The sequence below is a fragment of the Synchiropus splendidus genome, chromosome 15, assembly GCF_027744825.2.
Source record: "Synchiropus splendidus isolate RoL2022-P1 chromosome 15, RoL_Sspl_1.0, whole genome shotgun sequence".
NCBI classification, from domain to species: Eukaryota; Metazoa; Chordata; class Actinopteri; order Syngnathiformes; family Callionymidae; genus Synchiropus; species Synchiropus splendidus.
Window position 1 is genome coordinate 3,993,259 of NC_071348.1, and position 18,446 is coordinate 4,011,704.

The following is an 18,446-nucleotide window of genomic DNA, read 5'->3' on the forward strand; positions in this document are numbered from 1 at the left end:
CTACACAACACGACCAAGAACCCCTCCGGTACAATCGAATCCTCACCGATTTATCGGCGTAAATCTCTCACACAGCTTCCACTCTGCTCAACATTACACAACCCAACACACGCCAGGGTTGGTGGTCAATGTCGGCCATGTTTTTATTGCAGTGATGGAGTGCCAGTGTGTGCTGTGCAAGTATTTCAATGTACTCACCATTGAACTTTATTAATTTCTCTTTTGTTATATTCCCTTTATATTAATATGATGGAATATTGGATCTCATGGAATTGCCTCCCATATACATCACCAGGAGGCTAGAAAAACACGTGTGCAGTGACATGTTTTATCATGTGATGTTGACATCCTGTCGCTACAGCTCTGCACTGAACTCATTCCTCAGAACCAGGTGCGGCGCACCCCGCGAGGTGGTAACGCCTCTGTGCTCTCAGGTAAAACAAATCCATGGATGGGTTCACCAGCGCTGGGCGGGAATTCTGAGCGTATCACACGCGTGTTGCTTCAGTTCTACAGCTGCCGTGTTGATGAAACAAGCTCATGAGAGGCAAACTGTACATTTCTCATCACATCCTGGTCCGGGAGAGAGATTCCAGCCACATACCGTGGAGCCATTAACCCCACACGTCACCAGTTAATGGAGCAGAGGACTTCAGTGTAGCACAGCACAGTTGAAACCACTCAGGCGACGAGGAACCAAAATCACTTCTGTGGGAGACGCGAGTTACGTAACGCGTCACCGGGTCACCAGATGGCAACTTCACACCAACGAGTTACCTTTAGTGTATAGAAGCAAACCTCTGTCCGATGACAGCACTTCACACTAGTGGCCACATTACTGACAATATCAAACGTATTTTCTCCATTTCCACTCAGGGATTGATCCATGGCGGCCATGTTTCTGTGACGGTAGAAGGACCTTGAATGATGTCCGCCTTTATGACCTCATAAAACCTCAAGAATTCATGTTACAGTTTACGATGTTTTGGGTGTTGATACAAAAGCAGTGACGAAAACAACATACAGTAAATTCTGGACTACAATGCGCACTGGAATATAATATATATAATATACACCCACTAAATTTAAGAAAGAAAATAGATTTGGTTCACAAAAATAAGCAGTGGGCGCAGCGGCGCTGTCTACACCGTAGAAAGGTCAGCGATTTCTGTGTACCTGGCTTGAAACTGCAGGTGGGTCACGACTAAACTACTTTTGAAAACAAACTCGGCAATGTTCTGTACTCGAATCATGCCACCAATATACTCATCAATAAACTCCTCACACCTTTCACTGACATTAAAGCGCTGAAAATGCGCTGTTTTCGCCCATGTGCCAAAAGTTCCAACACTACAGCCGGACTCAGCGGCTGCCGCTTGTTTTCGTTCTGTGGGTGGGGCTGCGGACATGCAAGCAAAAAAAAAAGACTTCATTGGTTCATGAGACGAGGCTCAATATTTCGGCGGCATAAAGCTGGATTGACATAAACAAATCATACATTAGCCGCGACGCAAAAGCCGCACAGTTCAGACTACAAGGAAATTCCCAAGTCAGGAATTCACGGTAGTTTTCAGTTTGTTACATTTTCGTTACAGTACTCTTTGACAGTCTGCTAATGTATTACTGAATGCTTGTTAAGCTAATGCTAATGAAGTGGTCAAGCTACTTCCCACTGCATCTAAAGTTGGGTTTAAAAAGCTAACTTAAGACCTGCTGGGGACGGGACTTACTGTAAGTTAGTGGGACGTCAACATGGCAGAGATGAAGAGACTGAGGTTGAGGAAGGACGACAAAAGACTAGATCAGAAATAAGTTTAGCAGGAGGTTTGGAGAGAGAGCTAGCAAGGACCCATGTTTGGACACATGGAGATGAGAGTGTTGGACCAAGAAAGTTGGAGATGAAGAAGAGAAAGACGTCCAGCGAGGTTGAATGTTGAAACAAAGAAAAAGACTTGCTCCCGATGCACAATGAAACGCAGAGCCACTCGACTGTCTGACTGCAGTTAAGAAAGGTTTGAGGATTATATTTACTTTGTGATTCATTGCTCTCATAAATTATTTATGGCTGCTTTCCTTTTTAAACATTCAGCCAGGGGGAGCTGATACAGCTGCTGACCGCTTGATGCCTGTGGAGTCCGAGTGAGACCTGTCTGCACCAGCAGTACATGTGTGTGGGGTCAGAAAATAAATGAGCACCATGGCACACGGTCCTCACGAGTCAGCAGCCGAGCTGAGGCTTGAGATGCTTGTTTAAATTTAAACACCGGCACATGGTTCACCTGCCTTCGATGAGCTCATGGCCAGCAGTGATGGAGCGTTCTGTCTCCCAATAAGTGGAACAAGAGCGAGTCTGTGTTCACATTTGGGTCAGTGGTTTACTATCACTCTTTATCAGACAAATGGAACGCAGCTGGTGGGCGTCACATGCGGGTGAGTCCATTATTCTCTAATTGGAAAAAGACATTTGAAGGATTGGAGCGTCTGGGTCAAACCTGGACTCCACATGGGATGGGAGTGTTATTGGGAGAATCGCAGAGACTCGGAGTGGAACCACGGCTCCATCCTGAAGCCAGGTAAGGTGACTCCAGGGTCAGGGAGGAGAACCTGGGTCAGACCCAGCATGAGTCTCTCAGTCCAGTCTGGCAACACCTCTGCATTTCTCCAGAGGAGAGAGGAAAGTCTGGGCCTCTTCACTGCGGCTGCTGCCCCCGTGACCTGACCTTGCATAAGTGAAGTTTAAACATGGTCAATAGAACGGTGCATTTATAAAATACAATCATATGAAACTGGACACAGTTTCAAATGCATATTAATAATAACGTGGAAAATGTTTTTTACATTTTTTTATATCGTAAAAAGATTTAAGTGCTCTGAACTCCATGAAAGAATGTTAATGATGAGCAGGTTTCTGAAAAAGAAGACTCCAGAATGAGATCTAAACTCTTCAAGCAGAATTGTTTCGTGGCTGCGACACTTGTGGTGCAGCTGGAGTCTTTAAGAATGTCGGGCTGTTAGATTGAGCTGTTTGCCAAGTCCGGAAATGGAGAAGACAAACACTGAAAAGCTCTTTCAAATGGTGCAAATTTGTCATGCCCACCACAACATGCAGAATGTATTGGAGTCACCCGGAGCTCACGCTGGCTTTCCGGGGGTCATAACATGGGAAAAATGTCGATGAACTGATGGCGATGGATTCCTGCATTAAGTGGATGAGGCCCTGCTTTCTCCAGGACTTGGGTTACACTATGGGCTCCACATATGAGGCGCTTTGTCCCACATTCCCCGGGACTCACGACAAAACCCCCTCGCTGAGTCAGCTACAAGCAGCGTCTTGGAAGATCCGTCTTTGTGTCCCAACACGTCGCCTCAGCTGGCACATTGTGAGTCCATCAAAACTCCTTTCACACACTTTGTTGCATTCTAGCGGCTCGAGAGGCCGGGACGTCTCGCTGACACCGGACTCCCAGCTCCCGTGTTTCTGTGGACTCAACACTTTCCAAAGATAACACGGGCCAAAGCTTTCCACTGGCAGGCGGGCTGAGGCCCTGCTGAGGCGGCCGGCCTGACGGGGAACAGAGCAAAAAGCGCTGGCTCAAGGCATCTCACCGCCATAGCCCGCTACTCTGTCATGTCCCAGAAGGTTTGCAGTCGATGAAAGATGCGGCGGCTAACGGTACGAGCGCGGGGCCAAGCCAGTTTTATTAAGGGTAGCGGCGGTTTTAAGTGCACCCACAGGGCGAGCGGTATGGCTGAGCGTACGCCGCAAGCTAAGAATAATAGTGATGTCACTCGGCCTCCAAAGCAAAGCCATCCATCCACAAATCTCATCTAAACACAACTCATTAGCCGAGTAGTGGGGACATGTTCGGCGGGAAAATATTGACTTTAATCCCACTCTCGCTGTGGCACCTTCTGTGGCTGCAGTTCAATGCCGCGAAGAGAAAACACTGATGCCGACTCAGATAATAAATAACATCACGTCGTACGGTTGTTTATGTGTTCGCAGAGACCTTCTGTGGATGAAGGGACCTTCCCAAGCCAAGAAGGGAATCAAGGCCTGCACTTCCACTGAGGCACAATTCCTCTGAAAGAAGCCGAGCACCCTCAGCAAGAGGCACAGTGCCGTTGACCCTCGACAGGTCATAGTCAATCAATGACAGATCTGAAGATGCTTGTTTTTTACAGGTTCAAGTTTATGCACTGTCACTTGAAATACTTGGGGGGAGACAGTAAGCTTGTGCTAGACTTCATTTCCATCATTTTTCCCTCTAATTTTATAATATTATTTAAAATTTTCCCAGTTTTTATTCATTGTGACATGAATATTTATTTCCTCCAGTCTATTCTGATTGAATGTATTTTGATTTATTATGAAAGTAATGCAATAAGATTTCTGAACTGTGACTGTGCCTTCCAATATTAATAATTTATTGTAGATTTTTTTTGTAGTCCAATTTATTTATTTATTCATCATGGCACTGCCCTAACACATGCATTTTTGTATTTATGAAAATAAACTAAAATTATATTAATATTATTTAGATTAATAATAATATAAATCACACTTTGTGACATCATATTAATGGCTAATTTTCCTAATTTGTTTTCACAGAAAAAATAACTGTAGAAAGACAAACGTTTTGACGGCCCCCAGAACATAATACGGTCCCTTAGGAAAATCAATTTCCCAGGCTGCTCACAGCCCGCGTCACCTGAGGAAGCCTCCAGGATGGTGATGGTTTTCAGAAATAAACATATATTTCCAGACCGGTCCTGGTGTGAGGACACGCAAAACACAGTCACACGCTCAGGACACTTCACATTTGTCTGCTTTCCTTTCACCAAACAGCGTGACCACGACTGTTTCCTGCAGCTGATATTTCTGAGCAACTTTCCCTGGAAATAATACGCTCTACAATTATGACTAGGACAGATCCGACTAGAAACGTCCGACTCAGCAGTTTCCTTTCACAGACAGCCGATCAGAGGGCGAGGGCTTTTCATTCTGGCCCACAGAAGTCGGGATTGTGTCTCGTCTCCATTCATCACTTGACGGTGACAAGAGGCGGTCCTCCCGTCACTCAGTCCACCCCCGTCGATTGACCTCCCTCAACAGCCTCCCTCAAGTTTCACCCCACCATAAGAGGCGTGGCCACCTTCTAAAGCTGAAGCAGCAGAGGTCAGCTGGGCCTGTGCCAAGCTGCCTCTCATGCCCGACACCACCAGCAGCACCAGCACTCCATCACCAGTCCTCGGGACGTCAAGTCAGCGTGTGTGAGTGGGGAGGGGTGGAGGAGGAGGAGGGCGACACACACGACCCCCACGACCCCAAACATGCGAGCGACCCATCTGAAGGCAGTTGTGGGATAATCCAAGTGGACCCTGCGAGGGGTCTCCAGGTGGCTCAGAGGGCTTGAAAGGGTTAACCCTAGTTGACCTTTCAGTCAGAAGTAGGGTATCTGGCCCTGGCATGTGCAGGAAACAATTACAGTCTGGCATGTCGGTAATGTAAGACCAGGAGGGAGGAGATATTTATTTGACATGCAACTAGATTTCAAGCATTTTTGTCTGACAGACATGGAAACTGCTGCACATGGACACAAGTGTAATTATACTGTTACATATTGAATTACAAAATTAATTTCAGAATTAATGTGCTGTTCAAAAAATAAAAATAAAAATAAGGACAACAACATTGACTTTATATATTTTTTACCTTAGAATAATGTAAAATGTAAAAATATAAATATTAGTAAAGCAATATTAGTAAAGTTATAATTTAAGTGTTTTAAATGAAAAAGTTACCATTGAATGTAAAAGTTCATAAAAACTTTATATATTTATATATTAGTTTATATACTTAATATATAGAAAGCTAAATCTGTAATGGAAAAAAAATCTATGGCACAAAGATGGAGTCTGAAGTAACTAATAGTTTCTCTGTGTCTACTAAATGTTGGTCTGCTTGAAGAAGCAGCCCAGTCATTCAGCTGTCCCCCAGCTAGCCAGGGTCACAGGTCGCCACGATGACAGGCAGCTGCTCGAGTGGCGGCTTCTTCTCCAGAATGGAATCACCAACTGAATCTCCATCAGTTTGGCTGTCGACCCATTCCATGACGTCATGTGACGAGAAGTGAGGACGAGTCTCAGCAGGAACAGGTCTGACCTGGGTGCCGCGCTCAGAAGCCCCGGCGCCTCAGAAGAGGTGCTGCAGGCATCTGAGGGACTCTCAGGTCCAGAGGTGATCGACAGGCTCCTCATGCGGCCGCAGAGACGCAGTCAGAGGCGGCCGCAGTTCAAGTTGGGGTCACCGGAGCAAACCTGCCAACGGTGAGGCTAATTGAAGGGGCGACCGGTATTTTCACTGAAGGGCTGTGAAGAGGATGGAGGCTGTGTGGAGGAGACGTCAGGCAACAGGTGTGCGCTCGCAGGGAAGCCTGACTCACCCAAATTCCTCGCAGTTAAAGTGAAGCATCTCAGTTTATCATTTTCACATCGAGAGAGTGGTGACTAGTCAGAGCTCGCCGACGCCGCCCCTCAAAATCAGAGCCACTTTTCCGATCGCAGATGAAACCACGGCGTTCGAATCCAGGACGCTCCTCTAACACAGCTGCTCCACCGCGGCCGTGCGGAGGAAGCTGCCGCCATGGAAAGTTCTGAGGGAGTCGACGGCGGCTGTGATGACACACCGCAAGCACCAGACGCACATTAGCTGCTGAGTGCATCCAAACTAAACTGGAACGTTCGGAATAATGTCAGCGTCTGAGATATGTCCACCTTTAACACTGGAACTATGAGGGACGCACCGACTATTCTGCGCCCCGGTGGAATAAATAAATAAATCACCATTTTCACTTCTGTTTCCGACCCATGTCTCACACGTTCCCCCTTCACTGATCATTTTTTGGTTGTCCACGGTGTCAAGGAGCAAGTGCTGCAGGTTCCGACCGTCGTCATGGCTACGCTTTGTCGCAAAGTGTGATTGAATGTGTTGAACTTTTCAAATATACTAAGTCTGCGAGAGCAAAAGTAGAATAGTGTGCAGCGAGTGTTCTACCAAACTAGCTTGAGGCTTCTGTTTACATTACTCGCCTGTTCACTGTAACTAAGCTAACTTGTACCACCAGGGTAAAAGTAATTTGTTGTGGGTTTATTTGATGCATTTTTGGAGTAATATAAATGAAAAACTTTTCTTTTCCTTTCAAGCAAAGGCTGACATTTAAAAAAAATATTTTATAATGATATTTATATTAATAATCTAAACATTTACTTTATCTGAAAAACATGCATACAAATACATTTAAGACTATGCAATATTCACATAACAATTAAAATATAGTTAAAAATGATATTTCTTTGTTATTCGGCTTCAACACAAACTTTCATTCCGGTGCTTCACAGAAACAGTTGCTGCATGGTTTCGAGGCTCAGTGAGAACTGTGGAACAACACTGCCCAGCCCCACTGAACTCATCGCTGCAGCGGTGAGTGAAAGCCTGACCCTTTGAACTCCACTGCACTGGAGCCTGCACGAGACTTGTGCAGGTGAATCAGGTCTGGCTTTGGTCGGTCCTGCAGCTGTCTACCGTAATGTCAGTTATAAGAGCGCAGAGCCCAGATTCTCTGCTCTCAGGTGGCCATGTCTGAAGTTCCTCGATCGGCTAAACCTTCCAGGAACTACGGTACTTTGAACTGAAAAATACCATCAAAACAGTGCTGCTGCCCCCACATGCATCATGTGACGTCTGCAAAGATCCAAAAATGTCTTCACTCAGGACAGGATCCAAACTAAAGCAAGCCTTCTGTGTTCCGATTCAACAGGCATTTATCAAAGCAGCCAGGGAGACAAGAACAAAACCGCCATTGAGCTCTGTGGGCTAGACACACCGGGAGATATTCAAAACGTTCTACATTTCCAAAACCAGTGATGAGACGCTCGCGTCCAGGCTTTTATCTCTCGGAGAGATTGGAGGGCTCTGGGTGCTCAGCATTCCAAAGGTAACCGCAACAGTGCGTCCAAACTGTCTGACACATCCACTGACAGATAAAGTGAAGAGACTTGGCAGAGCTTCCACCACAACACTCACGTAAACATGGATTATTCTTACACTCCCAGACCAAAAACACGCTTGTTGGGTCAAGTGTTTCACTGGATTGGTTTATATCAGGATCCTCATTTGACCTCGTCTCATGTGGTTGCGCCAATTTGTAAAGCAAAATAGGGTCATTTCAGAAGATGCCCCAGGACTCAGTTCAGTTCAACTCTCTCCCTCCAGCTTGCTGGCACCTCTACTCCGACAAACGTTTTCCAATCTTCTCCGACTCAATCGCGAGGACTGGAGTGGTTTGAGCTCTTTGTTTGATCGGCTCCCTCCAAACACTCGACAGCGTCTGGGAGGGAGGTGAGAAGATGAGGGGCCTCAGACAGAGGGAACACTGGTGCTGTTGTGCCGGGCATCTCATTCAGGAGCAGGCCATCAGCGTTTTTAGCCTCTTATAAGACGTGTGTGACACCTTCGGTTCTTCATTGCTTTTGGTGTGAGTCTGTGGTCAAGGTAAACAATAAATAAATAAATAAATACAAACTTGCTTAGTGAGGCAGAAGACTGCCCAGAACTGGACTCATAGAGAAGTCATTTTAACTGAAAAATACCACTTTTATACCGATAATAAAATGGTTTCACTCCACAACAAGATGAAACATCAGCATCTTTAGGAATCTGACACAACTTTCGTCTGCCCGAGCTTGAAACCAGAAAGTCTGCTTTCATAGCCAACATCCTTGCGCTGTACATCATGTTCCGTTGAGAAGCCATGCGACACAAACTCAAGAACATAGGGATAAAACATGTTCTTTTTTCTAGCATCACGTGAGCTAGCTTTGGTTTGATAGGCTAGGCTAGTTCACAGGTTTTATAGGGGGGTAGAGTGGGCACATTCCTGGAGCTACCCACCAACTGGTCGCCTGTTTTTGGGCAGCAAAAGCTTCAGTGAACTGTCAGAACCACAGCCAACTCTAGCTCATCGCCGAACAAGGTGTTTTTATTGGTCCAGAAACTCTTCCTCTAAGGTGCATCAGACTTCGATATCCATCTTTCAAATCTCTATCAGCTCTGTCTTCCAGCTCTCTGCTCCCAGAACAACTTCAACAGTGATGAAATATTCATCGTACTGGGACGGTTTGTCTTTCGGCTTGGCACCACGACGCCAGAGGAAGAGGTCATGGGTTCCATTCCCAGCGAGTGGGCCCTCAGGACGGCTTCCTGATATGACGCTCGCAATCGTGGGACTTAAGTTGGATGAACTTGTTTCTGAGGGGAAACAATTAAAATGCCTCCAACCTGGAGCCGAGCAGGCTCCTGCACCCAGGCCCTCCAGTGGACGCCACTTCAAATAACAAATCAATCTCGCCACACGAGCGCGACACAAATCCAATAAATCCCTCTTCAAAGCCAAACAGTGCCGGTAAATGATTCGGAGCTGGCCAGCTGTGGCAACACCGCTGGATCTGAGGTCAGCGACTGAATAATAATCCCGTTTCGGAGCGACCAACATGAGGAGCAAATCTTGACAGACGGACGGGTGGGGTTACAGAGACTGGCATCAAAGCCGAGGCAGAGAGAAGGAGCCAGCGTGACATGTGAGGGAGGATGTGAGATGGAATTCCGTGGCACACTGGGATTTGGCTGAGGGCCAGGGAGGCACTGAAGAGAAGTCCATGTTTTTACACCAGCACTGCTCGCACACAGGATACCTGCCGCCGACTGGACGTGCAGCATCTATCAATTCGACACACTCATGTTTCTAAAACTCATCTGCTCTTTCCAGAACACTTTTTGCCGCCAAACAACCTCCAGTCTAAACCAAAGACCTCACTGTATATGCACAAAATAGATTCAGTGAGTCACCTGTCCACCTCAGCTCGTGTCCCGCTAGAGGTGAACCCCAGAGCGGTCCGGGTCACATGACCCCGCCTGCATGGTGGTGGGATGTGTCAGCGCCAGAGAGCGTGAGCGTGTGTCCAGCGCGTGAGCCTGAGAGAGTCAGATGTTGAACCCACTCTGTGGGGTTAAGAACAACGTTTGTGGAGGAGACCCACAACTAGAAGCAGATGATGATGGGAGCTCGAGCCTGAGAGCCGCGGCACTGCCAGAGAGATGCAGCTGACGACGGGCTGCATCTGCGTCTCACAAATATATGTTATCGAAAACTGACTTTTAATTTTCCGACTTGTCTGGAGAAATGGCTTTCCTCGCTGCTGCGTTACGTTTCAAATCAACGAATCACTGTCACCTTTGTCACATGGGTGAGGCGCAGGGGCCCCACGTGGCCCTTCAGTGACACTCGCCCTACTATAACCGACGTAACGTTCCAAACGTATGAATTTGTTTTCAAACATTATTGTTTTTCATTTTAAACATACCTTTTCAGTCTTTTTTTGTTGCTACATGTTCCTTTCTTCCGACTACATTTCTTTAAGGCCTATATGAAAAACTTTATAAACATAATTTGGATCAAAAATGTTTACATTACGAGGCCGACACCTTCAGTTCAGCCATTTTCACTTCCAACACCAGCCTGTCGTGAAGGTTCACTGGTTGATGTGGGATTGAGATCAGACCAATCCTGTGGCTGCAGGAAGTAGCATCAGACTCGGAGAGACCAGTGAAGCTGGTGGACGACAATAGGGTCCTTCTCTCTGTTACAATCTCATTTTCTTTTGTCACATCTCTGCGTGCTCGCAGAATTACATCTATTTGCTTTGTGAACTTGGCAGGATCAACCCCAGTGGCTCAACGTTAAGCCCAAAGCAAGCACAGAGCAGGCGTCATGGTTAGTGGCTTCACTGCAGCAGTGCGCAGGTCCTTATCTAAGGGAGGGTGCTGCATGAATAGCAAGCAAATGATGAGAGGCCTCCAATCCTGGAGGCTGGGAGGGTCTGGCACCCCCAGAAGAAGTGCTCGAGGGAGCCCAGTGTGAGCTGAGATAGCATCAGACCTTCCTCAGGCTGGATGCGTCCCGGCACTCCAGCCCTCCTCTGCATCAGGTTTCTACTCTCTGGCATGATGGTGTTTAGTTTGGCCTCCCAGGGTGACTGTAATCCCATTTTAGGTTCTGTTTGAAGAAAGACTCGCAGATGAGAGACAAGGCCATTCGATCTTCCAACAAGTCTCACAGGTGCCATGAGAGCCGTGTGTTTTCAATTATTCCCAGAGCGGCTGGAACTCACAGAAGTGTAAGCAGATATCTGACCGTTCGCTTGTCAAGCTGTCATTCCATGTCGAATACAGCGGTTTCTTGAAGCACTGTAAAACATTCTAATATGAACCTGGGGTTCATAAATGGAGAATTTTTATTTTATGTATTTACAGGCTTCTAGATAGATTCATGCATTTTGGCTCCAGAGAGGTCATTTTCACGTTTGAAATGGAAATAAATTTTGATTACTAAAACAGTCTTAAGATAAATTAAATCATATTATACTATTATTATTATTATATTTTTATTATCATTATTATCAAAAATATCGACGTAGTAATGGGCTATTAATAATAAATATAAGTTTGAAGCACTGATTTTTTTCTATGTTTTTTAAATAAAAATTATATCATATGACATGCTTATAAAACCAAACTGAAATATGATTGGATGTAATACTACATTTATTTTATAATTATTATATTTGCAAATAACAAATCAGTGACTGAGATATTCTAATAATAATAATAACAACAACAACAAAAATAAAAATAAAAATAAAAATAATACAAATAAAAATTAAAAAAATAAAAATTAAAAAAATTAAAATTAAAATTAAAATTAAAATTAAAATTAAAATTAAAATTAAAATTAAAATCCCATTAAAAGTTGTTTTCCACCAGACAGGTCCGACAGGAAGCAAACTCACCCAGAAGCTGCCAGTTTACAACCCCAAAAAATGATTAGGTTAAGTGGAAAATATGTTTCACAATGGTATTACACACTTTATGTTGAACACAACTGATGACGGGTGAATAAAAAATAAGTGCTAGAGAAAGCTACAATTCTCAAAGGTGTTAATTTGACTCCAACAATGAGACTCTCTGAGCGTGTGGAAAATATGGCCCACGTTTGGTATGCAATTATCCAGTGCTTGTTACATCAGTGTTTTCAGCAGCTGCTTAAACGACGGTGAGTCATATCGAACTGGAATTGCTCACTACATTCTATAATAACACAGTTGCCTCACACGGAATAAAATATCTGCCAGTCATGCCAGGAACTACTTTTCCAACCCAGTTTATAGAGGAACAAAAAAGAAAAACCCAGACAAATCTCCCGGCACTTTAACAAGCGCCGCTTCCGATTTGTAGCTGCAGATTGAAAGGACTACAAATTACAGCGCAGGAACACAAAGCATCGCAGCTCAGATTATAAGAGGATGGAATAGAAAAGGCAGATAATCCACTAAGAATGTGGCACCTCGCGGAGCAGCTGTCGCCACTCAGATGGGATCACAGTGTGGACAGATGAACCTGCTCTTAGAAAAGGCCACCTTGTAAAGTGTCTGTCAGCAGAAACAAGCAGCAGGACGGAGCCTCATTGTCACTGACAGAGCGATGGTCAAATCTCAACTGAACTGAAGGAAGCCACTTCAGTCTTCAGATTAACTGAACAAGCATTCAAGAGAGTTTGGCACCACATACAGCTGTTGGAGATTTCTAGGCCCACACAGTGACGGCCTCCCACCACTAGATGGAAGCCCTTCCAATTCACTGTTTAACAGGCTGTTTTTCAACTAGTCGCACTTTGCAAACATTCGTGCAGACGTTGGTGATAAAAAGAAAAACAAAAGTTGTGTGTTTGTGTAACAGGCTAGCATAGCTAGCGACAGGCGGCACGTAGCAAACAAGTTTCCCTCCAGTCTTCATCTTTTACTACTCAATGTCTAGTAACCGCACCAGGACGTATCGCCATTTCCAGAAATAGGTCCAACGAAAGTCTGGCCTTGGGGCCGTTCGTCGACCCTTGTTTTGGCCTCATCAGTCAAACTAAAATGCGTTGTAGATGCTAAGCTAATTGCTAAATGCTGTTCCTGTCTGTTTATAGCAGAAGTAGGAATGTGAGAAATACTGGTACGCTCAAATATCGCAATACTTCATTGCTCAATATTGTATACATATTTTTGCCGAAATATTGCGATACTTCATCGTGTGATATTGTCTTGATATACCGATGTTGAGTACATAGAAACTTGGTGCATTTGTCACATGTGTTCAGTACTAATAACATTCTTTTTCTGTACACAGGAGTTATTTTGTTGATGAAGGCAGCTGTTCGTTCCTCTGTCGGATTGTGACATTTAACTAGCGTCTACCTGCACTGAGTTCATGACTATAAACTTGTTTTGATGCTCATAATATTATATTGGATTATCTGCTTTCCCCCCTTAAAATGACGGCACTGGTTAACAAATTACAATTTATACTTACAGTATCGCAGTGTATCATATCACCACTTCTGTATCGAGATCGTATCTCTCGACGCCTGCCAATACACAGCCCTAGTTTAAAGTGTGTGCATAGCATAGCATCATTATACTACAGTGAGTAAGTGACTTTGAAGCACAAATGTTGTTTGACAGTTTGGTGACCTCTAACATAGAATTTGAACGTGATAAATGGAGAAAATGTGAGGCGCTCACTGAGGAATGTAGGTCAGTGTGGCAAACAGGTTGAACCCTCTGCTTCAGCGTTGAGCCTGAGGTGTAGCGCGCCATTTGTCTTTGAGGACCAAAGAATTATCTCCTGCGTGGAGCGGGGAAATCACCCTGTAATTCCGCCCTCATGTGACCATGGGGCGAGCCCTGCAGTCAGATAGAATTAGGCTCAAGTGTCTGGACGAGTTACAGTGACAGTGACCGGCTCGCGCGGACAGATAAGTCAGCTGGGGAGGGAGGGAGCCTGGAGGAGGGCAACAGGTGGTTGACAACTTAAAGCGAAAGATGGTCATCATCCACTTAGAGAGCAGCGTCTGTCTCCCTCTCCGCGGGATCCTCTCAGCTAAGCCCCAGCACAGCAGGGGGTGAGAGCGGGGTGAGCCAGTTCAGAAGTGCGGAGGTGGCCAAAGCAAACAGCTCCAGTCTCATGTTCACAAGCGTAGCCATGTTGGCCACCTGGCCTCCGGCTACAGACGCCGCTGCCACGACACGGTAGCTGCCTGGAATATGATTTACAATGGCAGATTAGCAGTGATTAAAAAGCTCTTTGTCAGCCAGAGGCTATCAGTTACGTAATTACGCTGTCAGAACCATCAAAGAGCCCGGCGTTCCTGTGCAGACCGGCCACCGCGTCCGCCACCAGAAGATCATCTCGCATCTGTCATTCATCACTCAGCGGAGTAAATTACAAATGTTTTCACCGCGTGGCTCCTCAGAGTGACTTCATTCAATAAAAGTATATGTGCTTCATACAATTCCAGTTCAATGCTGAAAAAAGACGGACGATTTACGGCTTAATAGCTTTCGCAGACCTCGGTTATTTTGGAGCTTGAAGCCTACAGAGGCGTCGGTTTCGACAAGCTGCTGCTGCACCAGCGAGAGGCCCTCAGCGACGGGCTTTAGCTACTCAGCGTTTCCTGACATTATCGGGTAAAAAGGAGATCAAAGGCAGTCGGACACACCACTGACAAGACCCTTAATATTCTGCTGTGGTTACACAGAAATGGTTCCATTAAATGCACCGAGCCAGTTCCACCCTGCCCTCACTCTCCTCTTCGCCTCCTTTGATTTCTGTCAGAACATCATTATTATTTGTGCCTGGCTAAACATCTGACACCTCACTATCTGAATAGAAAAGAAGCAAGCACATTACGAATGAGCAACAGCAGTTAGCTTCAATTACAAGTGTCCTGTTGTCCAAAGATGCTTCAACCAATCCGAATAATCCCTTCTGCACCCCTGAAAACACTACGTTTTTCCTACATCTCCTTCATCTCACAGCCTCCTCTGCCTCACCTCTTTCTTGCAAGTCCTTCATCCGCGTTTCCTTCTGTAGTTCCGTTGAAAAGCCCCCTTCAGTTCATCTCAACACTTGCACTCTTCAGAAAAATAATGTTTCGCAGAACGGCGTGACCACATCGTCACAGTCAGTGTCACATCATTATTAATGGGGATGGTTATCGGTATCGGCCTGGATCGGACACACTCTTTTCGATTCCAAAATTACGCAATAAACATTTTGGGTTTTCTTGTACTTTCTTATACAATACTTTGCCACGTCGCAAGTTAAAAGCTTTACCTTTGAATACAGTCGGATCGGCGCAGTGTGGATAGGTGTCAATATTTAGCAGTTGCTATCCATAAATATTTTGAGGGAAGAAGAAGGTATTGGATCTGGTCGCTCCTTAAAGCTGCAGTATCAGTCCTAAGCCATTATAATAACTAAGCAGAAGCTCCTTCACAGTTTGTTAGTGTCAATAAAGTTGCTTCCACTGTGAGCGATTAGAGTGAACAAGCGATATCTAGGAGCTGAAGCTAGCTGCTACAATAATGCTGATATTATTTCAGAACAAGCTTATGTAATGAGCAGAACAATCTTGAGGTAGATTCCGGGTTAGATTGCGATCCCTCTCCTCACGTAGCGTGTGTGTATGTTTGCATATGCTTTCAATCTGCTCGGTGCGCCGGCTGCCTCGCATTACTCAAGGACACCAGGAGGCCCAATAAAACAAAGTGACAGAACACAGTAACCCCGAAAACATGAAGCGAAAGGTTCAGGTCCCTGCTCTGCTCCAGGGCTGTTTGTCAAGAGTGTTGTCGAAACTCTGTTAATTCTCACCGCTGTTTTCCACACTGCCACTGTGCAGCCTCAATAAAACATTTACGTCCATGTTGTGAAGTTAAGAAGACGTTAGACGACCGCACTCACCGATGCAGGCGTGAACTCTGACTGACAGCTGGGTTCGGAGGATGATGCCGTGCTTCTTGCCCCGTCTGTGAAGGAAGCGAGACAGATGAGGAGACTTGATCGGAGGAAATCCATAGGTGAGAATTTATGGGTGCACGACGCTCGGAATTATTCATGGACCACATTAAAACAAACACAGGCTCGGCCTTGCCCCCTCCCTGACATGTTGTCTTCAGTTTCAACACAATAGCTGACAGGTCAAGCAAGTGAACAGAGGAGAGGTCTCCATATGTGAAAATGAATGAGGGGGGCAACTCCAGGGTCAGGCCCGCCCCCTGTGTTAATGGAGACATTCAAAGAACACATTACCATCCTGTCAGCGCGCCACAATGCATGAGTGACAACCTAAAACAAAGACGGCAACAATGCAACCCGATGCTTTTCACCAGCAGAGGGGACATCGAAAAAACAGCCCTAAATTACGCAGTTGTTATTATGGGATTATAAATCACACTTATTTTCACCGGCCAAACTCACCCTCACCAAGTAAAAAAGAATTACAACTTAAAGACTAGTGTGAGGGATGTGGTTATGACAGCTCATATAGAATCTAATTTTGAACCAAAAAATTCCAACCCATTGTCATGCAAATGTGTGTGATACATGATGTTGGGAAAGTGGACTTTTGTGTCCTATACTGACGCCAAAGGCAAAGGCATCGCATGCTGACAAATAGGTGTTTCAATAGCGTACAAAACGTTTTTGTTCCGTGTCGCGGGGGCCATGTTGAGAAGCTCTCTTCCATGACTTGCCATTGCTATTTATAACCGCATGTGTGGCTCACAAAAACAGCGCCATCCCGTGGCTTACCAAGCACCAACTTCCATCTTTTATTGACATCAGGATATGCCGCGGAAGGCAGAGCATGCGCTTCAACTGAAAACCTAATGCGGCTACATGCAACGCAGAAGGCTGCCACCGGTGTCAGTATAGGATGCAAAAGTCAACTTTCCTGATGTCAATATATCACACCATGGGAGTGAGGGTGGGTAGGAAATTTCAGGTGGGTGGATTTGGCCCCCAAACCTTGGGTTTGACACCATCAACCGTGCACAAGAGTCGCGGCCTCTTGAAAAGGACACACACTGTCCTGTCGATCGCTTTCCTCTGCAGTGCCGTGTGCTAATGTCACCTATGGAATTTCCAAAAAGTCCCACATATCTCATCCTGTCAGGATCACAGCGGGAACAGTTGTGAACCCCTCTATAACTCAGCTCTGACAAATACGCTTTTATGCTTGGGCTGAGTGATCCTCCTCTCTGGCCCGGCTCCAACACTTGATGGTGACTCGGGGAAAAAAAAATCATCAGTGAAAGACAACACTGCTGCTCTGTCATGTGCGATGATCAAATATAATATCCAGCAACGTGCCGCATCTGTCAGCGTGGACCGTCGCCGGTGAGTGGAGAACAGGAAACTTAATCCACCGCGATGCTGTCCAGGCGAAAGAGTAACCAGAGCCGTTTTGTCACGAACGTCTGCTTTCTCTCCGCTTCACTGCATGCCTGTACTTAACAAGAACCTGAGGCTACGCAGGCCAACGTGCTCATTATCAAATTAAACAAACGTGCGTTGAATATGAGCAGGGCTTCAGAGCCGCTCGCCAATTAACCAGGAGAACTGGGCTCACCAGCCCACAGCACTGCAGGCCTGTGCAAAGGTTGAGGCCAGAGATACTGCAGCGAGCCAGCCGACTAATGCCCACTTCAGAAGGTTCCTGACCAAGCAAGGGCCATAATGGCTGTTTTCCAGAGTATCTGGATAATGACCATCGCCGTTCGGTCATCAATCTGTCGAGTCCTCGGCCAAGGCCTTATCAGAAGTTATCAACTGTAGTAAAACGGCAGTGGAAACCTCTACCTGGTTGTTACAGCCGATTATATACCCCAAATGATTTTCTCCCGGGTTCGCCCGCACCCTCGTAAAGCTGTCTGGGGCCGTGGACGCCCGCCAGCGTCAGACTCAGGGCCGCGATTGGCCACCGTTACAAAACAAGCCGCGGAAGGTGAGAGCACACACACTCCTGAGACACGGGACAGTGACGCCAGAAAAGAGCTGAGGTCTGCTGACTCAGCAGATATAAATCCATCCTTAATGTGTTTTAGAAACATACATAAAAATAAGTATTGTTGCCAGCATTAAAATGCCTCCATTCACTCCATATTTACAACAGTAAACTTCATAAAACTGTCCTGGTTTGAAGTGCAAATAGCATGATACTACACCTAAAATGTGCAGGATATTAATGCCACATCAACCTACATATTTATGTTTTGAAGCTTGAGTTGCAGGTGCTTGTGTGAGTTTGCTATATGGACTCTGGTTTCCTCCCACAGTTGAAGAGTATACATGATGACTCTAAGCTGCCCACAGGTCTGTCTTCACATGTCCTGAGTTGGCCTCGCCCCGGGTAGCTGGGACAGACCACAGCACCCCATGACCCTGGGGATGGCAGGAATGACATCATCACCATTCTTCCAGGAGAAATTTGAGAGCGACA

General features: G+C 45.8%; 1 protein-coding gene across 3 annotated transcripts in view; it reads right to left on the reverse strand.

The window, feature by feature from the left end:
• fhod3b (formin homology 2 domain containing 3b) overlaps positions 1 to 18,446 on the reverse strand; it is a 64,479-nt gene that overhangs the window by 39,036 nt on the left and 6,997 nt on the right. For all 3 annotated transcript variants that reach the window (XM_053887243.1, XM_053887242.1, XM_053887241.1), the window contains exon 3: positions 15,908 to 15,972. In XM_053887243.1, the coding sequence (XP_053743218.1) occupies positions 15,908 to 15,972 (65 nt within the window). The remainder of the gene's footprint in view (positions 1 to 15,907; positions 15,973 to 18,446) is intronic.